This window comes from Muntiacus reevesi, chromosome 3, assembly GCF_963930625.1.
Source record: "Muntiacus reevesi chromosome 3, mMunRee1.1, whole genome shotgun sequence".
Lineage (NCBI taxonomy): Eukaryota > Metazoa > Chordata > Mammalia > Artiodactyla > Cervidae > Muntiacus > Muntiacus reevesi.
The window spans coordinates 252947986-252975921 of record NC_089251.1 but is presented as its reverse complement, the minus strand read 5'-3'; the positions used below and the strand labels follow the sequence as shown (position 1 = coordinate 252975921).

The window sequence follows — 27936 nt, the reverse complement described above, 5'->3', positions numbered from 1 at the left end:
TGTTTTTTTTTAATATGTGTGTCATTATTTTCTTCTAAAGCTAATATTCAGAGCTGCTTACATCATTCTAATATATAATTATTTATATTATTTTACATATTATAATTCTATAATTTACAAGTTTATTTCCCTTGAGTTGTGATTTTACCTAACAAATACTTACAGCTCTGAAAGCTCCTCGGAAGAGAGAGCTGAGATGTAGAACTCTGTCATTTCCGCGTTCTGTGCTTTAATCATGCTTAGAAGTAGAATGTTGAAGGGGAAGTAAAAGTGTATGAAGCTTCCCATTTTATACATTATCCTAAAATCTGGTACAATAGGGACATTTCGCTACAATAGCCAGATTCCTTATTCTGTAATAAATTTAGTTTCCAAACGTAGAGAAACCCCTAGAATCTATTTTCTTCTTTCCGTATGGATTTCTTTTTCTGTAGTCTCCCTGCTATGCATGCATGCTAAGTTGCTTCAGTTGTGTCCGACTCTGTGCGACCTATGGACAGCAGCCCACCAGGCTTTTCTGCCCACAGGATTCTCCAGGCAAGAATACTGGAGTGGGTTGCCATTTCCTTCTCCACAGTCTCCCTAAAAGATACCAATAATTTTGTGAAGTTCTTATTTTACCTAGTATAGAGGTTTTTGGGTTTTTTTTCTTTTCCTTTTTTTATACTTAGGAATTCCTCATCCATTTCTTTATTAGGTTCTTGGCAGTTGGCCAAGAGAGTAGTACTTTTCTTTACTATAGCATTCCTTAAACTCTGTGATCTCAAGATCCCTTTATACTCTTAAAAATTATTGAGAATTCCAAAGACCTTTTGTTTATGTGGGTTGTATCTATTGACATTTACTTACTAGAAATTTAAATGGAGAGTATAAAAAATATTAGGTCATTTCAAAATAACAATAATAAACCTAGTACGTATTTGCAAAAGTTACATGTTATTATAAAAATAACTACGAACAAAGAAATTTAAGAAAAAGAACGGTATGTTGTAAATATTTTGTGCAATTTAGTGTCTGGCTTAATGGGAAACATTTGAATTCTCATATTGCTTCTGATTTCAGTCTGTTGCAGTAGGTTGTTTTGATTGAAATATATGAAGGAAATTTAACCTCACCATAGATATGTAGTTGGAAAGGGAAGAGTATTTTAATAGCCTTTTCAGAATTATAATTGTGTATATTTCTGTTTAACACTATTCCAATTAAATATTTAATAGCTATTAGTTTCTTAATGATTTAATTGCACTGTGAAATCTGAAATTATGTCCATTAATTTTCCTATTTTGTTAACTTTAAAATATGTTGGCCTGTCAGTTTGAATGGATCTTTTACCCAAGCATGATTTTGTAACATGTTTCATCAGTCATTTGGAAAATACTGATGCACTAAGTTTTTCACATCTTCCAAGTATTAACATGTTAACGTTATCAAAGTTAAATTGACACATTAATATATTCTCAAGAAATCACATTTATTCATATTACCACCCGTCTTTATCAGAAAACTCTAACATTTTGGGAAGCTGTCAAGCTCATAGGAATAGATATGTGTTTTCTAGGATTCTGATTTTCTCTTTAAAACTCATTTGATCATTGTGGCAAATATCTGAAAACAACTGTTGGTTATTTTCCTTGAAATAAGAGTATTACTTTATATTTTGGAAAATATCTGGTAAATACCTAATGACTCTAGTTTGTTTGCCATTGTTTCAAGTAAAAATGAAAAATATAAGTAATTCATCTTGCACCTCCGTCACACAAGTGTTTTTCCTTGAGATAACCATCACCATTGTGCATTTGTCTTTTAACAGAAGTGCTATCTATAAACTTTGTATTTTCTTACTCAAACTACCATAAATGCTGATACTCAAGGACTCGGACTTAACAAAATTAATAATTTTATATTTTTTCTTCGAAGGCGTTCTTAAATGAAGCTTTTTTCCTGCTACATTAGTGTGGCAGTAAAAAGTACAGTGAGTACTTGTGCAGCTTGATACCTTGATTGTGCTCAGGATGCAGCAGGGTTTAACTCCTGTTGCTTTTGCGTCTTTTTTTCAGATGTCAGCACAGTGAAAAGGCAGATATCTTGGTATTACTATGAAAATAGTTTGACCTACAGACCACCTGGCAGGTGTCAGTGATTTCCTCCAGGATTCACAGACCATACTTGGAAACCACTGCTTTATTTAGTACTAAAATCCAGTTGTCATTGCCTGAATGATTTTAGTAAGTAGATCCTAAAGTTAAGGGATAGGAGAGGATGATGTAAACAGTTAGACAATCCATTTGACCTTCATTCTTTCGTAAAATGTTCGTCTAGAGTTGGCATTAAAAAAAATGACCGCAGCAGGAAGTGGGCACAGCTTTAGTAATTAGCACCTTAGAGTGACCCAGGTGTACTTGTGTTTTAGGTCTTAGAGCATTTGGGAAAACAGCAGGAGTGCCGTTCTTCCTCCTGTTGAATACTAAATAGTTTCCCCTTTTAAAGGTCTGTCTGAGCCGCATTATAAACTAGACACTGCAGATCATTTCTTGAAGTCACATTGGTTAGAAATATTCTTGAAGAGATTTGTATGTCAGCTAAGGGCTGAATAACAACTCTCCATTTTTGTAAAATGACTTGCTTCTCTAATATGTGGATCTCTGGTAACATTATTACGTGTGGCTCCTGATTTATACTGTTTAGTTAAATATAAGGAAATTAGAATTTTTCTAAAAATTAGTTGGTCCCAAAACTGTATTAAAATCTGTCTGATTATAATAAAAATGCAAAGGGGGATTGTTGGCCAGGTTTGTAAAATCTTTTGTCAGACTGATGGAATACATACCGTTGGACAAAATATGATTCTAGTTTTTGTCATTTGTTTATTACCGTTAACATGATGATAGACCTCATGTAGTCTTTTGCATCACAATTTTGAATAGTTCTGAATGTGAGTTGTATTTTAAGAAATGATACTCCAATGAAGTGGAGTTACCGGTTTTTTTTAAAGGCCTTTAGACTTCCATTTCTATTGCACATATGAAAATTCTATCGCTTAGTTATAATGTTCTACTTAATAGGTATACATTTTAATAAAAATCTCACTGCTATTTAAATTTCATTCACTACCTAAATGTGTTAGTCACTCAATCGTGTCCTACTCTTTATGATCGTATGGACTGTAGCCCTCCAGGCTCCTCTGTCCATGAGATTCTCCAGGCAAGAATACTAGAGTGGGTTGCCATTCATTACCTTCTTCAGGGAATCTTCCCATCCCAGGGATTGAACCTAGGTCTCTCTCATTCAGGCAGATTCTTTACCATCTTAGCCATCAGAGAGTGAACACTAAATTATGCATTTTTTTCCTTCTGTCTTTCTTGTCTTTCAGAAAACTTTCTCAGGCTAAATTCTTGTTTGCTCTTGCTCGTCTTTGCTTTTTATAATAGACTTATCTTCTTGCTGGGGATGAACTAGTAATATTTTGACTCCATTCTCCATGATGCTAATCTCTCTCCCTAATTGATTGTGCCAGTGCTCCTGCTCTTTTGGAGAACCTTCATCTACTTTTTCTTTGTTCTTCTCATCCCTTGCTTATTCCATGGCTGCTTTCTATCTAGCAGAAGAATTACACATACGGTTTTCTCTGGTCTGATCAGTTAGAGTGCTCTCTGAATGCCTAGGAGTGTGTGTTCATCTTTGTTGGTTGATAAACTCTTACACCACTCTGGGTCGTAGTGAACTGAGAATTATCTTCCCAGAATGAGATACATTTATATCCCTTGCTCATTCATGTTTTCCTAAACTTAACTTTGTTCTTTTAGAAATTCTTGATGAAGGAGATAGTGACTCAAACACAGACCAAGATGCTGGAAGTAGTGAAGAGGAGGAGGAAGAAGAGGAGGAAGAGGGAGAAGAAGATGAAGAAGGTAAAAGTGTAGCTGCAAATAACATTGTAACATATACTCCCAGAATAATCTAATGTAATCCTCTGAACGGTGATCCTTAACCTGTGGAGTATTGGGAGAGATGCTATGTTCTCTAGTGGGTGAAAGCAAGGGATGTATTAAACATCCTATGAGTCACAAGATTGCCCCTCACAGCAAAGTATTATCCAGCCCAAAATATCAGCATTGGCAAGGTTGAAAGAGCCTGCTTTAAAAGTATGAAACAAGGAAATTCATTTTTTAATACCACCATAATTTAAATTTGATGTTTTATGACTTTGAATATGAACTATGAAAAAGGTGCATTCATGTTGAGTACATGTGATTTATGTTGCTGTGACGTGAATGTGACAGATGCGAGTGACTAGATATTTGCTCTTCATTTTGGAAAAATAGATTGGGGAAGCCAAAAGCTATATTTATACAAAAGCAGGCATGATGTCCTTCCTCTTCAGCTTTGATTATACTATTTCATAGGAAAATAAGCTCAGAACTTTACTTTGGTTAAGTCTCCATTAAAACATCAGAATATATATATACACTGGTCACTATTTGCTTATGTTACATATTTGAAAATATTAAAAGTATAACTTTCCCTTCTAGGGCATAATATATTTTAGTTCTGTCTTAGAGTATAGTAGCTCTTCTACAACATAATTTATAAAAATATGTTTAAGTTTTTCCAGTGTCTTTTTCATTTAAAATGTCTCCTAACCAAGTTAACATTTAACTTTAGAATTTGTCTTATGTGAAAATACAGTTCAAATAAAAACTATTAAATGTTTATAAAGTTTTCATGCATCAGATAAGATAAAACTTCAACAAATATTCATATTTGTATTGGACCCATCCAACCTGTCATGATGACCCCGTGTTCTCTGAACCTGAATTTTTACCCATAATTTATAGTTCTTCCAAATTATAAAGATAACTGTTTATAAACATAGAAATAGTGTTTTCCCTAACAACAGATTAAGTGCAGCCTTTTATAATGTCTAAATGAGCAGGTGACCCAGAAACAAAAGTAGTTTTCTTGGTTTGGCTCTGGACTTCTTTGAGCTGGCAAAACTTATTAAAATACTCAAAGATACGGCAAAAGACTAGAAATAGTTATGTTGAATTCTATAAATATCAATACTAACTTACTCTGTGGAAGAGAATATTATATTAAACTCATAGATTCTAAAATGATTATGAAAACATTACTATAAAGGGATACATTTTCAGTTCTTCATTTATTTTTATAGTTTTATAATTTTGTTATGTTTAATTTCAGGACAAAAGGTGACTATTCATGACAAGACAGAAATTAATCTAGTCTCATTTCGTCGTACCATTTATCTTGCTATTCAGTCAAGGTAAGATACGGTAGCTCAGTTGATCCTAATTTTTGACAGGGGATGGGCAAGGAGATGGGATTGTTAGAATCTGGTGACAGAAAACTGGACACTGTTGCAGGGATTCTCCAACTGCTTGTCTCTCCGCCACCATCCCAAGTCCCAGATTGTAGATTCCTACTGTTGTTAGGAATCTACGGGAGCAATTTGTCTTTACTTTTAACTGTTAGCTAGTTAAAATTTTGTTAAGTTATGTCATTTCTTATAATTAAATATCACTAACAATCTGAAAACATTTCTATATTACAGAATTAGCACCGTATTGTGTAGTGGAAGTTTAATATTTTATTTTTTTCTGATTTGCTTTCTAACTCTGGCTCTAAGGAGAGAAACTCTGTTGTGATATTTGGACACTGATTTGTTGTGCAGATGGAAATGAATGTGAATGGAAGTAGGAAATAGACTTAGGAAGGTTTTAAGGACTCTTTGAAATAATATTAAGCAAGAACTGCTATGATGTCATGAAAACAACCTTTTCCCTTTGAAGGCTGTGAGGTTAGTTTTAAAGAGAAATAAATGAAAATATTAAATGCTGAGTACATCTGTTTTCAATGGGAATCAATCTATTGATTTAGTGGGCACCATGTTTATATTTTACAGTGGAGAAGGAATATTTTCCCTGTGTTGTTTTGTTACTAGGTTTTGTATATTTCCATTTAGTATGATGTAATAGCAAAAATGATTCATAAGTAGGAGTCATCTTGTTTTCAGTCTGTCTGAAAAGTTTTTGGCTTAGATTCATCTTCAAAAAGAGAAATGTTAAACAGCAAAACGTTAGTTAGAAATTTTTTTTGCTTTACCCTTACATGTTTCTTTGCCTTTCATATGAAAGGAAAAAACTAATATTTTCTTATACAGATTTAAAAGTGGATAATGAGAAATTTTTGTTATAAGTAGCTATTCTTAGAGTTTTAGAGTTTGACCTTTTGTTTGTTCTTTTTTAAGAAATTCAATGGTAATCAGTTGTAAAGAGCAGATTCATTGTTTTAATATTGCTGTTAATATTAACTTTGAAGAGTCACAGTGGAGCTCTTTGCATGATTATTTTAAAGAAACTTTATTTTTTAGGTGATCTAACGTTGATAATAATAACCTCTGAATCACACAAAAATGTTTGAAAAACTAAAACATTAGACAAGTGATCGACACTTGATATATAGTGCTACCACTTCTAGTAATAGTACAATAAATACTCTCTTATATGTTATTTGTTAAATGTTCTCAGCCCCTAAATGCTTAGAAAAAATAATTTTAGGAAGTAAACACAACTTTGATAAAAAGGTATTTAAAGGACATGGTTGGGAGACTCAGGTAATGGGATTATAAAACATAAAAATGTTATCAGACAAATATTCTAGATAAATAAGTAACATTGTTGGTCCTTAAAACAGCTAAAGTGGTTTGTTTGTTTTTTTTAAGCAACAGTACTCAATGATGATTTCAATTAGATACACAGAAAGATTTTTGGTGGAAATTTAAATTAGTGCATTCCTTTTGGAAAGCCTTTTAGTAGCATGAATCAATGGCTTAGTTTGATTGCCATTTGACCCTTCTTTTTCATTATATTTCATAAAGAAATACACATTAACAGAGAATTATACAGAGAATTGTTTAGTGCAAAAAAGAGAAAAATCTTATTGTTCAATATGAATAATCAAAGTGTTTTCATGTTTAATGCCACTATTAAAAATTAGGTTAATGGAGAATTAGTATTGATGTAGGCAAGTGATCTGATGTAATGTTAGTTGGGGATAAAAAAACTAATAATGTAGAATATATGGCACCATGCTGATAGCATTATCTTAATTGTATAAGTAGGTACACAGGTTCTAGAAACAATACACAATCAACAGTGATTATTTTGAGAAGAGGTTGGATTATCTGTATCAACTGTTCACTTTTGGAAATCTTGTGAACAAAACCAAGTTCTGGTGACTGAACTATTTGGGGATTTTACTTTTTTAATTTTCTTTCCTTTTATACTTGTTGACTGACCTTACCAATACTCTGATCGTTCTACTGTTCTGGCTCCTTAAACAGTCTTCTTTTATTTATGCAAACATTGAACTACACAGTTAACTTTGCTATTAAAAGTTGGACATTCCGGGTTGTTCTTGGTTATAAGTGATGTTCCAGTCTGATGTTGTATTAGTGGAGTAATGTCCTTAGCAATTTGAAGTTTCTTAGATTGGAGACATCAACAAACCATTGAAAACTGGCATTATGTAAAATCTATTTTCTTTACCCTTCCCTCAGTCACTGTTAATTCTGGAATATGTTTGGTTTAAAATAGCAAGCAAAGTTAATAATTTCTTTAATATTTACATTTAGTGCAACTTCAAAACAATCATGGTAGGGACTCACCAAATACTTTTTAAGTCAAACAAGAATACAGAAGATACTGTCATACCTTCTCTTTGATTCTTCACTTATTAGACAAAAGAAAAGTTGTAAGAATTTTCCATCAATTACTTGACTTGTTTTTCAGGAATTATAGGATTTTTTCCCCTAAATACTAATTCTATTTAAAAAAAAAAAGAAAATATCACATTTTAAAAAATACTTTTTGGTATTGCTGCATTATTAAAGTTTATCAACTACAGTTAGCTATTTTAATCTTGGTGCTAGTTATTATTTAATATTACATGTTATGAATGCTCTTTCTTGATAGATTTTTTCATTTTTAGTTTTTTTTATTCCATTCTACCATCCTGAATTATTACCCTTTTGTGCTTGTGAAACCCAATAAGTAATAGAAGCTGAGGAGTACTGATGAACTATAAAACTAAATTCAGTGGGTGATTATTTTATATTGCTGTTATCAAAAGATACTGGCATTATTCCTGAATCAGGTTCACACTGAGTTTGATAATTATCTAAGCAAAGCATATTGAAAATATTTTTCATGCAATTTATGTGAATGTTGTACAAAAATAAATTCTTTGTAAGTGATTTTAGTTATTTACTGTTTTTATACTAACTTTTTACATAGTGTGAAAGCTCTATGTTTGGGTATGAATCAAGATAACTTGAAAGTGTAGTAATTAAGCTCTGGATGTCATGCTGGGCTCTTGAAACATCTTTTACCTCTTCCTAACTTGGATCAGGGAGAAGTGGAAATACTTAGCATAATAAAGATTTGTCTACTTTCTATGTCTATGAATTTGTACATTCTGGACTTTTTATATAAATGGAAGTATGCTATATGTGGTCTTTATGTCTGACTTCTTTCACTTAGCATCAGTCAAGTTCCCCCCATGTCATAGTATGTATCAGTACTTCATTGTTTGTAGAGTTAAAAACCTTATCTTTTTTATGCATACACTACAATAATATGAAATTATAGAAGAAAATTTTTAGACAATTATTAAGATAAGATTCTTATATATGAAAGAGTGCTGCAACTTAAACATGCTGCTATTTTTAACCTAACTATTGTGACCATTTTATCTCTACAGTTTAGATTTTGAAGAATGTGCTCACAAGTTGCTAAAAATGGAGTTTCCTGAGAGTCAAACAGTAAGTTAGTACTTTTTTTCTGTTAGGAAGTATATATATGTGTTATAAAATGTGTATGTATATGTTATAAAAATGTTTAAGATAGTTAATAGGTTTCATGAAATGAATCAGTAACTCTGCTTCATATATGCTGCTCATTCCAGTGATTTGAATCAGCTGCTTGTTTGAGGTGTGAGAAAAGGTGGAAGTCTCTGAACCACCATACTTTACATAGGTTTCTGAGTGGTTGCCTATAAATCAAATGGTGCCTTAAATATAATAGGAAGTTTGTTCCTTAATGAAGTACCTGGTCCATCTACTTTATGCACTAAAGCGTTCTTTTGTCATAGAAGCTGTAAAGATCACCATACTTCTTGTTCCATTACTTGAAGTGGATATAGAAGAACCTGTTCCATTTTTTTTTCATTCATTCATTCATTTAACAAAATGTATTCAGCATATATGGAGAAGGAGATGGCAACCCACTCTGTATTCTTGCCTAGGAAATCCCATTGCCAGAGTCTGAGCCTGGTGGGCCACAATCCACGGGGTCGCAGAGTCGGACATGACTTAGCAATTGAGCACATTCAGCATATACTATATGTCAGGCATTCTGTAAGGTGTCAGGGATTCAGCTTTCCATAAAGTACCTTTTAGCCCCCTCTTAGCCCACGGGACTCATAGTCTTATAACTCAGTACATACACTTAACTGTTCAAAATATGGAACCCTAATACCAGGGATAATAAAGGTTAGACTGAAAAGATTATCTTAAGTGTTTTTTTTTTTCTAATTCTTTCCTTATGTATATTGCTCCCTGCCCATCTAAATTTTGGATGCTTGAAATTTGAAGCAAAGGCTTTCAGAGTTTGGGTTTTCACATCTTGATTTACATGTAGTAGACTCAGCACAGGTCCAGAGTGAATGTGTCAGCTCTAATAGGCTGTTTGATTTCTGGTTCTTCTAAAAGATCTTGACTGACCTGTTAGCATTACATGGAAGTCCTTTGACTTAAGGCCTTAAATATGTTCTATTACAGGGATTGGCATATGTGGCCCAGGCCCACTGCCCATTTTTGTTAATGAAGTTTTATTGGAATGCAGCCTTACCCATTGGTTGATGTATTGTGTGTGGTTGATTTTGCCCTATAGCAGCAGGATTGACTAGTTGCAGCAGAGAACATATGGCCACTAACAGCCTGAAATACTTGCTGTCCGGTCTTTTCCAGAAAAGGCGTCCCAATCTTTGTTTAAGAATGTAGGTTAGTTCTTGAAATGTCATGGTATGGAATTTTGAGAAGAGATTATTCTTTACAAATTAAAAAAAAAAATTTTTTCCCTCTTAAAATTTTTTTATTGATATATTAATAATAGTGTCCTTATATGTATTATGGGTATAATTGATGTATTATCATTGGAAGGGAATAAATTAGTGAATTAACCTTTAAAATTATAAGTGAAACTAAAGTTATAGTATGATCTTGTCACATTATTTGCTGAATATAATTTTTATTAAAAATTTTATTAATGCAGAGGATAGTTGTTCTAGAACTTAACTTCACCATTTTTTTCCCTTGAAACCACAAGCCAGAATATTTATTTTTCCCTCATATCTGAAGGATTATTTGCTAGGTAGATCATTCTTGCTAGAAATTTTTTTTTTTTACTTCATGTTGAATATGACTTTTCAGTCTCTTCTGGCCTGTAGCATTTGTGAACTTCAACATATTTTGATAACATTTGGGGAAGTGTCTTAGTGAGTCTGTTTTCATGCACTCAAAAGAATCTCCTAAAATCACTATGATATTTAATTAAAATGTTAAATATTTAATTATTTTATGCCACAGGGAATAACTCTTATAATTGCATTTAGTCTCAGAAAGAAAGTAATTTGTTTTGCAGGCCGTGCTGACTTTATTAGCAGTGCTATCAGCGTATTACTATGTTACATTGTTTAAAACCTGATTAAGTGTTACTTTACTGTAAGATACAGAGTTAGTAGAAGTTGAAAATGCATTTTAATATATTGAATTAACGTTGTGTGGCAGAATTCAGAAAAGGTTATTTAGGTTTTTTAATACTATATTAAATTTTGACAAAGTGCATCTCTTCAGAACTTAGACATTTATAAACATTTTAATTGAGGCAACTTGTGACTAACCTTTAAAAAAAATAGTAATCGAGCAGTATAATTACATCTAAAAATAACCTTATATTGTGAAGAGAGTCCTTTCATTAGATAGTTTTATAAGTAGATTATCAGCTTCTCAAATAACACTGTCCAATAGATCGTTTTGCAGTGATGAAAATATTCGTATTCTTTCTTTTTTAGTACAGTGGCCACTATACTGGTCACGTGGTTTCTGAGTACTTAAACTGTGACGTATGACTAAAACTAAAATCTGAGTTTCACATAATGTTGAGTAATTTAAAGTTAAATAGCTGTGTATTGCTGGGAGCCGTCACACTGGAAGCACAGTTGTCAAGTGTTCTGTGCTGCTTCAGGCTCCCCTTCCTCCCTTCACATGGATCAGTCAGTTCACTTCAATTCAGTCTCTCAGTCGTATCCAACTCTTTGTGACACCATGAATTGCAGCACACCAGGTTTTCTGGTCCATCACCAACTCCTGGAGCTTTCTCAAACTCATGTCCATCAAGTCGGTGATGCCATTCAGCCATCTCATCCTCTGTTGTCCCCTTCTCCTCCTGCCTTCAATCTTTCCCAGCATCAGGGTCTTTTCCAATGAGTCAGTTCTTTGCATCAGGTGGCCAAAGTATTGGAGTTTCACCATCAGTCCTTGCATTGAATATTCAGGACTGATTTCCTTCAGGACTGACTGGTTGGATCTCCTTGCCGTCCAAGGGACTCTGAATCAGAGTCTTCTCCAACACCACAGTTTAAAAGCATCAATTCTTTGGCACTCAGCTTTCTTTATAGTCCAACTCTCACATCCATACATGACTACTGGAAAAACCATAGCTTTAACTAGATGGACCTTTGTTGGCAAAGTAATGTCTCTGCTTTTTAATATGCTGTCTATGTTAGACATAGCTTTTCTTCCAAGTAGCAAGCGTCTTTTTAAATTCATGGCTACAGTCATCATCTGCATTGATTTTGAAGCCCAAGAAAATAAAGTCTGTCACTGTTTCCATTGTTTCCCCATCTGTTTGCCACAAAGTGATGGGATCTGATGCCATGATCTTAGTTTTCTGAATGTTGAGTTTTAAGCCAACTTTTTCACTCTTGTCGTTCATTTTCATCAAGAGGCTCTTTAGTTCATCGATTTCACCATAAGGGTGGTGCCATCTGGATGTCATCTGGATGGTGTCATCTGGTGGTGCACATGGATATTTCCAATAAATGCGTATTGACCTCATTTTTTAAAATATGTATAATAATTGCATATTAATAGATTGTATCTCATGTTATCAAAGGACAAAAATGTCAGAATTCCTAATTGAAAATATAAAGGTGAAATAAAAGTGAACTGAAAGAGTATATAGTATATTTTATAGGCTTGCTTTCTGTTTATAGAAAGCAAATACATTACAGTTAATATATTTATAAAAAATTACTTTTAAACTTTCTGATAAGTTTTGTAGAAAAAGATCTTTAGTCAACTTAGTAGTACTCAGAATTAGAGTTAGGGTTATTCTCTTTTTCATTTTGTCTCCATTGATTTGTCCATATTTCCTGAGTTTCATCATCTATGAAATTGCTATAATTGATACATATTTCATTAGGGTTATTTCAGGAATTAAATAATATTTATTCATTATAAGTAATTTGTGATGTTGGTATTTTCCGATCTTGGGTTAACTCTTGCATTTCATAGTTCAACAGAATTTTCACAAAGGAGTTTTCAAGACACAAAAATAACTGATTGAACAGTGTGTGGAAAGAGCAGTTATGGAATGATTCCATCTATTTGTTTAGATTCATCTGTGGAAAGATCTATATGAGTAACATTTATTTTGAGGCTAAAAATCCTAGCCACAAAGGTCTTTTTTGTTGTTGTTCTTTTAAGTGTATTTTCTTATCAACAAGGCAGTCATTATGTTAGCATTGAAGTTGTGCCCATTTATGCTCTGTAAACCCACTCCAGTATTCTTGCCTGGAAAATCCCATGGACAGAGGAACCTGGTAGGCTACAGTCCATGGGGTCGCAAAGAGTCGGACACGACTGAGCTACTTCAGTCACTCACTCATGCTCTGTAAAGACCCACCACATTTTGCCTTTTCCATACTAACAAAATATATTCTTGATGATTCGGTTTAAATGTTGTATTGGTGGTCTGTATTTAAAGGATTTCTGTATAGAATCTTTTTAGAATGTGATATATTTAGTTTCTTTTTGTTGATATATCTGTTTCCTCTACTAGGTTTTCTTGAAGTGGCTCATGCTTATATGAGTTTAGAATTTTATAAGCAGTCTAATTAGCATAAATGACATGGAATTTCTGTTAGCCAAACAGAAGACTTTAAAAAAACTATAGTCTTGACATAGATTGGATTTTTTGTTTTGTCTTCATAACTCAACTTCACCAAGTTTTATGTTTTTAAAACCTTATTTAAAAATTCAGGCTATCTTTGTCATATTGATAAATTATCACACAGCATGGATTTGTTGTGTTTTGAATCATTAATGTAATTTTTTTCCAAACAGAAAGAACTCTGCAACATGATACTTGATTGCTGTGCCCAACAAAGGACATATGAGAAATTTTTTGGCTTATTAGCGGGGGTGAGTTCCGACCTCATTTTTCATGTTTGATTTTGATGAAATCACAAGGGTAATTCTGAATATGAGTATTGTGAATTAATGTGTCTGCTTTGTTGCCTGGTCTAATATACTAACATATCTTTGCTGAAAGTAAATAGTTCTTCCCTTCCACGGTTTTCCCAATCTCTGTAGCTTCCTCCCTTCCCACTTCCTATTTGTAGTTCTTTAACATTATGTATCATTCTTCCAGAATTTTGAGGCTTTCCAATATATGCTTTGTAACAGCTTCCCAAAGAGAACAATTAAATGCTGTCTTTTCAGAATTTCACAGCGGTTTTTGGTCAACTACATGTTCAGACAACATAAAAAAAACATGAGCTAAAATAATTTTTTTGAATCCAAACTTAACCCATAGAGAAGTATATTTCTCATATATAAATGTGTGTATCTGTGGTCAGCCATGTGTATAACTTTGTTTTAGCATATAAATCCCAGGTAGATAGTGGTGGTATAAATTAACTTCTTTTTTAAGCATCCCATTATATAGCAAAGAAGATTGATATGATATACAAATATTTATTAACTTTTGATTGAATACAGTTAGGATTTAATATGCTCATAATGGTGTTGACATTTTTATTTTTAACTTATTAGCGATTTTGCATGCTAAAAAAAGAATACATGGAATCCTTTGAAAGTATATTCAAAGAACAATATGATACCATCCATCGCTTGGAAACAAACAAATTGAGAAATGTTGCTAAGATGTTTGCTCACCTTTTATACACTGATTCACTTCCATGGAGCGTAAGTAGATGAGTCAATATTTGTTCTTCTTTCCTAATCCTCTGTTATTCCGAAATAAATATTAATAAGTATAACATAGCCATACTTTTCCAATGTAGGCAGTGTACTTTAAAATGACATGTGGAGCAAATGTCTACTATAATGGCACTCTTTGAGATTATATTCATATAACGTGGGATCAAAAAGCTAACTTAGTGTATGAATGTAAGAAGTAACATTTTGAATGATATTAATAGTCTAAACGTTACAATGCTTTTTGAAAGCGATACCTAGGAATGTTTTCAGAACAAACATAGTTTTTTTATCTTCTCCGTGTGCATTCATGTGTGTGCACACTCTTATCCATGTATAGCAAAGTTTGGTGGCACATGATCCTCTGAGTTACTGCCTGTTTCCTGATGGAGTAACTGTCAGAAGTTCCTCTGGTAAGGACATGAGAAAAATGACTGTTCTGACAGGATGTATTTTTCTTAGCCAGCACAGAAGTTGTATCAGTGTTTGGGAGGAGTTCCTGTAGTCATAGTTAGAACAAGGAAAGATACTCTGGATGGGGAAATGTACTCTGGGTTGGAATTTGAACTGCATTCAGTAAGCTGCCGCTTAATTGCACAACCACTGTTCATTCAACAACCATTTGTTTAGTCACCAACTCTGTGCCCAGAAGGAGACATTGGGCTTCCAAAATGAATTATATGTGGTCCCTGCTTTCAAGGAGTTTAATACCATATAGCAGAAGAGGTAAGATGCCCATGGTAATAATGCAAAATAAAAGTGTTAGATTAGGCTGAAGGAATTGAAAAATTCGAAAGAAATTATATCCAAGAAGAAAGAGATCATATTGTAGAATACCACAACCCAATGGTAGAATGAAATAGCCTTGTTGAGCTAATGAACATTGGATAGATTTTTGTAATACTTTTAAGTACTAAGTGTGTCCCACTACTTTAATAGGCATTTATAAGCTAACCCAGCAGGCTATTAAACTTTTTTACTTTGTTTTTTTCTTCCTTCTCTGGGAAAATGAAACCAAAGTTTTAAACAATTGAAATAGTAAACTCCAGGAATGCATGATCCATTAAAAACTGAAGGTTGCTTTTACTTTTTTTCACCCTAAAATATCTGTCTATGAGCTTTAGTTTTTAATCCCTAGTCTTACTATGCAGAACAAGCCATCATTCTTGGTCTTTACCCTTCTCATGAACAGGTATGCACTGGACATACAGTGTGATAACATCTGTTTTGATGACTAGGTTTTAGGAGCTAGTAATCTTAGCATTATATGCTAAAGACAGTATTCCTCCCTGCTATAAAAAGCACATTGCTCAGGAAAGAGAATGAACTTTACTTCTGTAGCATTTTAACATTTTGAAAATTTGTATAGAAAAGCAGTCTTAAACTTTCCCAGGTAATAATATGTATCAGCATAATGGAAGATATTTACATTTACATTACAATAAGATAATTCTTATTGAAGATAACAAATCATAGTTTCAGGGGACACTGAAAGTTAGAGATACTGGTCACTTTGTCTTACCTTTTGAATACCAAAATAATAATGTCTTTTTTTAATTCTAATTTTCAGGTTCTTGAATGTATAAAACTGAGTGAAGAAACCACTACGTCATCCAGTAGAATTTTTGTGAAAATATTTTTCCAAGAGCTGTGTGAATACATGGGTCTTCCTAAACTTAATGCAAGATTAAAGGATGAGTAAGTGTATTGTTAAAATTTTTAATTAAGCACTTTTTATTCTTACTTTTATTCTCCTACTTTAGCAACCGTAAGTCCACTCTTAGTTGTAAACATATGTGTTAAATCCTTAGGACATTCTTCATCCATTAGTCACTGCCCTGACTCTCATGTTCTGTGTGACGGGACAACATGAAACTTTAATGGTCATTTAGTTCAAGTAGAGAAAACGCAGATTTCATGCCTCTTTTAATTTAGTTAGAATATGCAAAATTATTTTTCCATGCTGACTGGAATTTTCCAGTAATGAGTATTTGTAGTTTTGTTTCATTTTTACCCTAAGGTTGAGGCTTAGAATGATAATGTTTTGTTATCAGTGGATAATTGTAAACATATACTGGTGACAGTCAGCCCTATAAGTCACATAACTGTTTAGATTATTATGCTGAACTCGGGCTTTGTTTCAGTACTATTATGTAATCCCTATCCCAGCTTTCGTACTTTCCAGGTATTCAGGTTGTATATTTCCACTTATATTGACTTCTACTCCATTCATACTCCTGAAATCCTTTGAGAGTTTTCTCAGTGATCACCTGCCAAATCCCCCAGTCTTTCACAGTCCTCATGCCTCTTGACCTCTTGGTCTCACTCACACTATTGACCACTTGCTCACTGACTCCTCACTTTATTCTCACTCTGCCTTGCTCCTCCCAGTCTCTCTTCTTTGGCCTGCCTTGCTTATGTTCGCCAGAGGCCTGTCCTGAGTTCTACATGCTCCGGGCCAATCCGTTTCCTTCTCTTAGCTTCATACACTTACTCATTGGTCCCTGTCTACTTGCCAGGCTCTGGGACGCCTTCTCCGGCAAGATGCACTCTGACTGCTCAAACATTGCCCGGCTTATTAAACAACAACAATAAGCTGATTCCTGCCCCCTTCCTCTATTTCCAGAGCTGGGAATTCCTTCTCTTGTTCTGTCCACCAAACTCTTAATCATTCTTCTTATATTCTTACCTTTTTCTATGAAAGATGGTTTTTCCTAACTCTGCTGCTTAGTCCACTGAGTGCGTCACTCAAAGCCACGTGATGTTGCTGTTTTTCTATTTGTTCCCCTCCCGAGAAACAGCAGTTCCATACAGTCTTCACCCTTGATTTCTCTTGACTGCTTTTCCCCTTCTGCCAGTGCCTTCCACAGTACTGTGTAGACATGAGTGTGTGTATGTACACCAGAGGAGGGCTTTTTTTTTTTTTTTTTTTTTTACTTTTCTGTACATACACTCAAATATAAATACACATATGTATCCATAGATTTTATGTGTTATATACGTATAGCTATTCTGACTGTATATGAAAGTTTTTTGTAAAAAAAACTTCCTCTCATATAATTATAGAAATCAATTTAATCTCTTTATTTTGGGCCACACCTCGTGACTTGCGTGATCTTAGTTCCCCTATCAGGAATTGAACCGGAGCCCATGGCAGTGAAAGTGCCGGGTCCTAACCAGTGGACCGTCAGGGAAATTACTGGAAGTCAATTTTAGTAAACTGTGACTTGACCCTACTCATGTCGTTTAGATAGCATCCAGCCTGACCTAATTGATGATTTTTAAATCACTTGCTTATATTTCATTTACTAATTTAATATATAGAAATTCTGAAAAATGACTGTATGAGGATTTTGCCTGTTTATCTCTAGGCAATCTGTTCTCTTTTGTTCATTTTCTTTTTCAGAACTCTGCAACCATTCTTTGAAGGATTATTACCCCGAGATAACCCAAGAAACACTCGATTTGCCATCAACTTCTTTACTTCTATTGGTCTTGGAGGTTTAACGTAAGAATTATCATCAGAGTTTTATTCAACTTACTTATCTCAAACTTATCTCACAGTTCCTTCGAGGCAGAATCTAACAGTGGTTATGTTTTTAATTAGGGATGAATTGCGTGAGCATCTCAAAAATATACCAAAGGTCATTGTGGCACAAAAACCAGATGTTGAGCCAAATAAATCCTCCTCCTCTTCCTCTTCCGAGTCCTCCTCCTCAGAGTCTGACTCCTCTGCCTCTGATTCAGACAGCAGTGACAGCAGTTCAGAGTCTTCTAGTGAAGAAAGCGATTCTTCATCCACCAGTAGTCAGAGCTCAGCCTCAGGTACTAAAACTCATTTATAATTGATCGTGCTCTTTTCTAACAAGTATGTTGCTGGTGGTGTTTACAAGGGAAGAGAAAATTTGATTGCTTATTTATTTTAGAGTTCACTTGTTTAAAAGCCACAATTAATAATATAAATGATCGTCTATCACTGTTGCAGTCTATACTGAATTCAATATTTATACTGTTAGGATTATCTTTTGGAATCCTCTTCATCAAAATGAAGATACTCCACTGGCAAATATTCATTTGAGTGCTGACTGAAATGCCTTTTATAATGTCTGTCATCTGCTTTGCAGGAGCTTTCCTGATGGTTGTATTTTAAAGAAATTTTAATTTTTTAGTATTAACAGTGAAGCCTTATGTTAGTAATTGACACATACCACATATTCAGTGCATGTCTTATAAATGAACAGCTGTGTAAATTTTCATAGACAAACCATATCCATGTAGCCAGGACCCCAGAAGCCTTCCCTTGTTCTCTCCCCTGCTTACTACCTCTCCTCCCTTCCACTGGCTCATGGCAGCTCCTGTTCTGATTTGTAATTCTCTAAATTAGTTTTGCCTGTTTTTAACTTTGGAATTATGTATTATGAACTCCTTTATGTCTGGTTTATCTTTCAACTTTATGTTTGTGAGATGCAGCCATACTGTTGCCTTTAGTTATTTTTCATTCATTCTCATTGCTGTATAGTTTTTTCAGTATGTATAAGTATTTCATAGTATATTTAATGTTTATCATTTTTACTCAGTGGAAATTTAAATTTATAAGTAGTGTTTCCATGAATGCTATGATGCATGTCTTTTGGTGACGTGTATGTGTATGCGTATGCACATTTCTGTTGGATATGTTCCTAGAAGTGGAATCCCTGGTTGTAGGGTGTGGATACTGCTGAACAGCTTTCCAAGTGGTTATTCCAGTTTACACTCCCACCAGCCGTGTATGGGGCTTCCCCAGTGGCTCAGCAGTAAAGAGTTTGCATGCAGTGTAGGAGCTGCAGAAGAGGTGGGTTCCATCCCTGGTTCCAGAAGATCCCCGGAGGAGGACATGGCAACCCACTCCAGTATTCTTGCCTGGAGAATGTCATGGACAGAGGAGCCTGGCGGTCTACAGTCTATAGGGTCACAAAGAGTCGGACACAATTGAAGCAACTTAACATGCAGGCAGCCACGTATGAGAGTTACAGTAGCTCCCATCGTCACTAACGTTTTAATCATCATTTTCATTTTAGCCGTTTTGGTGGGTATGCAGTGGTATTGCATTGTCATTTTAATTTGCATTTCCTTGATCATTGTGAGGCTGAGCATCATTTTGTGTATTATTGGCCATTTGAATATTTTCTTTTTGTTAAGTGGCTGTTCCAAACTTTTTGCCTCCCCCCACCCTTTTTTAATTACTTGTCTTTTCTGTTTATTTATAAGTGCCTTTATGTATTTTGGGTATGTCTCTTTTGTCACATGTATACATTGCACATAACTAGCCCTGTTCTTGTCTCTTAAGCCCTGTGAGGCTACCAGAGCTCTGCTGGTTTCTTCCCTCAGCAGCAGCCCTGAATCAGCAGATGCTTGCAGGAAGAAGGTGACATCAGCTCACTTCTCTGTGGTTCTGCCTTCTCTTGAATCTTGGCCCTTCTGTCCTCCTTTTGTTTTTGCCAGCCCACTGGTGTCTTCTTTACTTTTTATTTTAAAATGATTTTTGACTTATAAGAAGGTTACAAAAATAGTACAGAGTATTTCCATATAGCTTCCACCCAACTTTCCCTAATGTTAATCTTCCATAACTATAGTTCAATTATCAAAATCAGGAAATTAACATTGGGAAAATACTGAATTTCACCAGTCTTTCCACTGATGTCCCTTTTCTTGTTCCAGGATCCTTCTTGCCTTTAATTGTATTTCTCTTTAGCCTTCTATATAACCCATGATAGTTTCTCTCGGGCTTTTGTTGGTTTGAATGGCTTTGACCCTTTTAAGTCCTTTGGTCACTTACTGTGCAGTGTCACTCAGTGTGAATATCTGTCTAATGTTTTCTCATGATTTGAATGAGATTATTCATTTTAGGCCAGGGTGCCATAGAGATGATGTGTTGTTCTTACTGTGCCTTATTGAGGAGTTGATAATATTGATATGTCTTATAGGTGATATTAACTTTAGTCACTTGGTTATGGTGGTATCTGCTGGATTTTTTCATGGAAACCGTTTTTCTCTATAAATTAATGTTACAGGGAGATAATTTAGTACAATGCAGGTCTCTTTTTTTTCTCCTCTTTCAGTCTTCTGTTTTTGCACCCATCCTTTGGATCTTATCTGCAACACTTGTTACTGTAATGTTTGCCAAATGGTGGTTTTTCTATTTGTCTCTTTTTTTTCTACATTTAATAATGAAATTTCTCTTGTAAGAAAGAGTTGTGCCCCCTGCATTTATTTATTAATAGTGTTATATATATCAGTGTAGACTTTTGGATATTTATCTTATTCTCTGGGTTAAAGTCCAGTGCTGTCATTTATTTTCTTGTTCAGATCATTTCAGCTTTGGCAATTAGAAGTTCGTTTAAGTTGACTCCTGTGTTCTTTTGACACACTCCCATCCTTTTTTTCTTGAGCACTTCCTTCCTTATAGCATCTTCCTTATAGCATCTCAAGTTGTTTCAGATTTTTAGTGCCTTTAAATAGCAGATGCTAAGCTTTTTATCAGGCATTTCTAGTTGTTTTCAGCAACATTACTGGTGTTTGACAATCTTCTTCATTTTCTTTGGAAGAGGAAGTGCTGTAGTAAAGTATTTTTTCAAATATGCCATTTTCTAGAAAGGTCTATGTTGTTTTCCCCAGGACCAACTCTGCTTTCTTTCACCATAATATCTTAATTTGAATAAGAGATAGTCTGACTGCCCAAAATGCATGTCATTTCTTGGTTTTTTAGTGTGTGTTTCAGAGAGGCAGCACTTCTCCTCACAGCCTTTTTAGTAGGTTGGTCAGGCTAGTCTTTCCACACTTGTTTCTCTTCAGTGTTTTACATACTATGTGGCATCCAGAATTAGGGGACTCTCCGTGATTTATTGGAGAAGGCAATGGCGCCCCACTCCAGTACTCTTGCCTGAAAAATCCCATGGACGGAGGAGCTTGGTAGGCTGCAGTCCATGGGGTCGCGAAGAGTCGGACACGATTGAGCGACTTCACTTTCATTTTTCACTTTCATGCGCTGGAGAAGGAAATGGCAACCCACTCCAGTGTTCTTGCCTGGAGAATCCCAGGGACAGGGGAGCCTGGTGGGCTGCCGTCTATGGGGTCGCGCAGAGTCGGACACGACTGAAGTGTTGGCTCCCGCTCCAGTGATTTATATTGTTAGAGCTAGACTCCATTTACTCACAGGAAGTTTTATTCTTAAGTTGAAATATACTAACATTGTTCATTTACCATTCACCTCTAAAGAATTTGTTATTTCATGGTATCTGTTTTGAGAACAGATGATAACACAGCATGAACTGCTGCAATAAAGAAGCTTGCTAATTCAAAATTAATTTGCCTCATCATACAATTTTAGTAGAGCTTTCAGTTTTATTAATAACATATTAAATAGCATAAAAGCAATATGAATTTGTACCAAATTAGAAAATTGTAAAGCAAACACCAGAGAGGAAAGTGCGTATTATTGTAGGGCTCAGGTTTTGGTGTCAAGAAGCACAAGTGTGGGATGCAGAAGGGTCAGAGAGAGGCATTGATTCTGCACAGAGCCAGATGGTTTCTGCTTGGGTTGCTGTAGTTCAGCTGAACTGCTTGATAAGAACCAGAGAAATTGGTCCTTTGTGGCAAACCAGGACCCGTGGTTTGCCACGGATAGACATTTGGCAGGAGAAATAGACGCTGCTACATTTGAGTGGAGGTAGGACAAGGATAGGCAACTTTCCACCATATTTTCTTTTTCCATATGAATTTGACAGAAATTGTGATCATCTCAGTACTTTTGATAATATATCCAAAGCAGATAACACAAAGTGGTTAAGTGTGTTTTATAGCTTAAACTTGGTAAGATATTTCATTCTAATTGATATTTATATTTGTGGACAAACTGATAAAAGTTTCGAGGCCTTAGAAGAGTTTTCTTAACAGTCAAGTTTTTGTGGCTCTCATAAAGCCTATGATTAGATTTCAACATAGCTTCTCTTTGCGTAGTTACTACTTCTCTGGTAGTAGGACTATTATTCTTGTAGGCAGAGGTTTGTATTTGAAAAATATGTATTCCTATTTTTACACAAACCCAGTCATCCCACTCAACCCACCTTTTAGGAAGTGATGTTGCTGGGATGTAGGATCATTGTATTTTAATTATGTGTCATATCTGACATTATATTTCATACAACATAATGCATATGGGCTGAAATTTCTGTTTTGGATAAAATTTGTAAGTGGAACTGTACCACTTTAGTCATTTCATTAAAACTTTTACATTTGCTATACCTTATTTAAAACATTTGTTTATTGTTTTAAGGATCAAAGCAGTTACTTCAGTAACTAATGTATTATATTGTATATTCTTAAAAATTATCTTTTTTGTATACTGTTCTGTCATCAGATTTTGCAGTCAATTTGACTCTTCATCCAGTTTGAATTAGTAAACAAACCTATAATGTATAAATAAATGTGATTTTTTTTTTCAATTGTGAAATTAAGTTTAAAATATAAGCTAACTATATTTCATTTTACACATGCAGCTAAAAATGTAAGAAAGAAGGGGCATGGGAACCACAGAAGTAAAGAAGTAGATAAATTGATCAGGAAACAAGAAATGAATGATAGAAAACAAGAAGAAAGGAGGCCAGAGCTTCGGCACCAGGAGACAAGGACTGAGAGAGAAAGGAGGTCAGAAAAACCCAGAGAAAGAGATTCAAGAGGCTCTGGAACAAAATATGCTTCAGACAGAGGGATTCCTTCTGAGAGAAATAGCTACAGCAGAGCCATGCGTGACAGAGACCAAGAAGCACTCATGGATTTGGAACATAATCATGGGGATCCCAAAAAGAAAAGAGAGAGAAGAAATTCTTTCTCTGACAATGAGCACAGACATCGAAATAGGGACAGTAAGAATTTTAGAAGGAAAGATAGATCCAAGTCAAGAGAAAAAAGTAAAAAACATTCAGGTTCTAGAAGTGATGAAGATAGGCATCAGAACGGTGCTGAGAGGCGCTGGGAAAAATCTGGCCGATACTCTGAACAGTCCGGAGAATCAAAGAAAAATCAGGACCGGCGAAGAGAAAAGTCTCCAACAAAGCAAAAAAAATAATTCTGCAAAATCACAGAAATTGAACATGCCTTATATTCAGTTGAAACAAATTATTTTTTACATCCATTGACAAACTTTGTAGAGAATTATTGTATAAAGTACTGGTTTGTATTTGTACATTTAAAAAATGTTTTCATTTTAATATGTTGTATAATTGATATATCTCAAGGCCTTCTACATAAAATTATTTGAGAAGTTTCACCAGAGAAGGTTATAATTCTTGCCTATATTTTGTTAATAAAACAATCAAATGCTCATTGAATTGATGATTTTTTTATCAACAATTTTTTTTCTGATAATGTTTCTGTTTTTAGAATTATTATAATGAATTGTTAGTGGTTTTTTATTTGTAACTGAAGACCAAAATAGATAAACCTTTTTAAGGTTTTTGCTTTGTTAATGAGATACTATAAACTTTTCTTAGAAGTCATGCTTTTTTTAAAGTAGAGGAATTATTTTAAGTTTTATTTTATATCTTTAGCAAAATATGTATGTATAATTTTTTTTCAGAAGTGTTTCAGTGAAGCTAGGTGTATGTTAGGCTTTAAACAGATACACAGCTATCTTATTTAGTAATTAGGACTTCTCTCATTGATAACATTTCTTTCTGGACTGTTAGGTTAACTTTTAATTGAAATTCTTTGTGATTAGTGCTTTTTCTCAGCCTTGAAGTTCTATCACTGTTGGTAAGTTAATATGTATTTAAGTTTTAATGTGGATTAATAGGTTATTGGAAAACATGCAGTCATAAGAAATGTAGGCAAGACCAACTGTGAAATAATTTTAGTTTTTTTATAAGAATTTGAAGGGTTGCTATCCTTGTAACTCTCACCAGTTACTATGTGACCATATTATTTATTACTTTTGAAATAAAATATTGCCTCTGAAATTTTAGATTTGCTGATATTAAACCTCATTTACTAAATAAACTATTTGTACTTGCTCACCTAAAGAGTATATAAAATCCATTTTAGCCAGTGTCCAGATTCAAGAATAATCTTAAGCCATTTTAAAAAATCAAACCATTTTAAAGTTTGGCTTTGGGGCATACTCTGATTTATTTAAGAACTTGAGTCCAGGGGCTTCCCTGGTGGCTCAGTGGTAAAGAATCCACCTGCCAATGCAGGAGATACGGGTTTGGTCCCTGGTCCAGGAGGATCTGACAAGCCACTGAGCAATTAAGCCCGTGTGCTACAACTGTTGAGCCTGTGATCGGGAGCCAGAGATTGGCCACGACTGAGCCCATGTGCTGCAGTTACTGAAGCCTGTGTGCCTAGAGCCTGTGCTCCATAGTACTAGAAACCACTGCAATTCGTAGCCCACACACCACGATAGAGAATAGCCCCTGCTTGCCACAGCTAGAGAAAAGCCTGTGCAGCATCCAAGACCCAGCACAGCCAAAATAATAAAATTATGTATTTAAAAAAAACTTGGCGAGTGTGGGCAAAGTTTCAGACAGAAGTCCTCTCTCTCCAAAAAAAATAAAAAAAAAAAAAATAAAAAAAAAAAAAAAAAAAAAAAAACTTGGGCATAAGTACAATAAAGTCCATGTCGATAGAGACATACTATGTTCTCTTCCTCTTCTCCCCCTGTCCCCTGAGTATTAATTGAATATGGCAGTTTGGAGAAATTAACTCTGGTGGTTAGAATCACACCGTAAGTTGTGATTAGAATGGACCATCACAGATGTACATTTCACGGAACTGTGAAGCTCAGCAAATAGGATTTAAGGAGCATACAGGCTGTAAGTCCTAAGGGAAATAAATGAGTTAATTTTTTTAACTTTATTATCTAATTATTAGTTAATTAACATTAATCTTTAGAGGTGTTAACAAGGAAAATGGACTAGAAGTTTTATTTTCTCATCATTATTTCATAATTTCTAAATGTAAAAATGGGAAACCATTCTTTTTATTGAGTACTTAAGACCGTAAAGAGTTTTTAAAGTAGATTTTTTTTTGTAATGTAACTTTTATTGAACTGTGTTGCCAAGTCTATTCTAGGAATTAGAGATAAAACCATGAAGAAAACAAAGTCTCAACTCTTAGATAGTATTGTTGGGAAAGAGACCTGCGAAAGACAATGAACAAAGAAATGTAAGTGTACCCAGTGGTAATAAATGCTATGAAGACGAAAGGAAAGGAGAGAGTGTGATAATGGAGGGGGACAGAGAATGATGATTCTACCTAGGAAGGTCGGAGAAGATCTCTCATAAGGTGGCATTTAACTGAGGCAGAAGGAACTGCTGAGGCATAGATGTTTATTTATAGTAAATATTGCCTGGAAATTTTTGTTAACATTTTCTGTTCTACTTAGTTCAGCTTTTTTTGCTCCTCAGTATTTTATTAATATTTACTCTTACAAAAGCAATTAATGGAACACCTAACTGCCTTCAAGCAGAGGTTTTTAAGAGTAAGGGAGTCATATCAGGGCATAATAAATAAGAGCCTAGGTAAAGAATACACTGTCTGCCTTCTGAATGCATTTCTGCAGCATCAGATATTTGTTCCCATCCACTGCTTGCCACTCAGGCAGATTTCTCACTTTCATCCTTTTTAATATGCAGATAAGAAATCTGTTATTCCTAATTTTTTATTTCTTAGGATTAATATTTTGTAAGGGCCAGCTGAGTTACAGATACTTTGCATGCATTGCTCATTGTTTTTCAGTTTCTCAGCTTCCTTGCTTCTCCTCATCCGTCCCTACCTTTCACATCCCCAGCCACCCACTCCCATGGTCGTCTCCTTCATGTTGACTTCAAAATCCATACAACCTCTGAAATCTCTCCTTCAAGCATCACACTTTGACCACTGCCCATCCAGCTCCTCTGCTTTAATGTTGCTATCCTAGAATCTTTTTACTTTATCACGTTAGAGTTATTGACTTTGGTATCATGTTATCCCACTCCCTCATTTCTTCACTTTCTTGTTCTGTAGTCCATCATTTGATGGGTGAAGTAATGAATAAACCGATTTTAGCAAAATAACCCTGTGAGAATTGATTTTGTCTTCCCATATTTTAGAAGAGAAGAGTGAAGTCCAGAGAGGTTAATTAGGTTCAGGCCAGAAAGCTAGGAAGTGGCAGACCAGATTTTAACCCAGATCAGCTTCATTCTGGTTTGAAAGAAGTATTCGAGTACCAGCTCTGCCACCTAACAGCCGTGTGGACTTGAGCAAGTTATTTTATCTCTCTAACCTTCACATTCATCTTTAAAATGTTTATTGTGTCCACGTTAGACAGTTGTAGTCATGATTAAATGAAATAAGCAGTCAAAGTTATATAGTAACATATAGTGCAAAGTGGGCATTCAACAAACACTGGTTTTCTTTTTCCCCAGCATCTAGCAGACTTAGGAGAAGATTAAGGCTCATTGGCTGACTCGTGATTGCTCTATTATATCACTGTAATCTCTATGCTTAGTCGCTCAGTGGTGTCTGACTCTTTGCCACTCTGTGGACTGTCGTCCACCAGGCTCCTCTGTCCTTGGGGATTCTCGGTCAAGAATACTGGAGTGGGTTGAATGCTCTCCAGGGGAATCTTCCCAACCCAGGGATCAAACCCAGGTTTCCCACTTTGCAGGCGAATTCTTAACCACCTGAGCCTCTGGGGAAGCTGTAAAAAAAAAGAGGAGGGGTTGTGTTAGAATAACCACACAGAAAATGAATGGATTTTTCTAGAGTCAAAGTGTGGCAAAGAGTAATTCTCTGTCACTTTCCTCCTACTGTGGTACTTCTTTCCCAGATGTCTATATTCTTTTCATGTAAGCAACCAGCTGCTAATACCCCTGGTTTCACATTTCCCAAATGTGTTGTCAGAAAGAGGGGGGAAAGTTTTGGTTATCTCTGGTTAGTTATAAGTGATTTTTTTTTTTTAACGAGTGAATTTTTTGTTCTTGGTTTGAATACTTTGTTTATGCCATTGTCCCTTTGTCACATTTACTCAACTGATGTATTTTTTTCCCTAATTCATGTCTACCTTATAATTGTATGCTTTCATGCACCAAGACCTTTTAGAATCCTGATTCATTTTCCTAATCCTTTTCTCACTTTTTCCTGTGTAATCATCAGATGTCCTTTCTCATCTTTCAGATTCTTTCATTCTGTCCCGTTTATTCCACTGAATGTTTCTTAAGTCAGGCAAACTTTAATGTCGGCTGATATTTTAGGAGAGAACCCAGAGTGCCTGTATGACCTTTAGGAAATCACTGTCGATTCACTGAAATACTTCCAAATGGTTATCATGGCTCTCCTTATTCTCCTGTCTTCAGTCCCCTATCCCAGCCTTTTGTCCCTGAATATGCTCTACAACTTCCATATATACCCACCCTCATGTTTCTGTTTAAATGTCCTTTGAAACTTTTGAGTACATTGCATATCTCCATTTAGAACACGATTTCTTGAAGGTAGTCGTACCTGTGCATTGTGTGTTTTCTAGAGATAAATGTGAGGACATCTCTCTACCGCTGTGACTT

At 34.8% G+C, this 27936-nt stretch overlaps 1 protein-coding gene across 1 annotated transcript in view; it reads left to right on the top strand.

Moving 5' to 3' along the window:
• Window positions 1-23722, top strand: part of CWC22 (CWC22 spliceosome associated protein homolog) — a 63143-nt gene extending 39421 nt beyond the window's left edge. Inside the window, exons 12-20 of the mRNA XM_065931868.1 lie at window positions 3804-3908; window positions 5203-5284; window positions 8782-8842; window positions 13487-13564; window positions 14198-14350; window positions 15933-16060; window positions 17769-17870; window positions 17970-18187; window positions 22897-23722. Coding sequence (XP_065787940.1) covers window positions 3804-3908; window positions 5203-5284; window positions 8782-8842; window positions 13487-13564; window positions 14198-14350; window positions 15933-16060; window positions 17769-17870; window positions 17970-18187; window positions 22897-23465 — 1496 coding nt within the window. The 3' untranslated portion in view covers window positions 23466-23722. The remainder of the gene's footprint in view (window positions 1-3803; window positions 3909-5202; window positions 5285-8781; window positions 8843-13486; window positions 13565-14197; window positions 14351-15932; window positions 16061-17768; window positions 17871-17969; window positions 18188-22896) is intronic.
• The last annotated feature ends 4214 nt before the right edge of the window (window positions 23723-27936 follow it).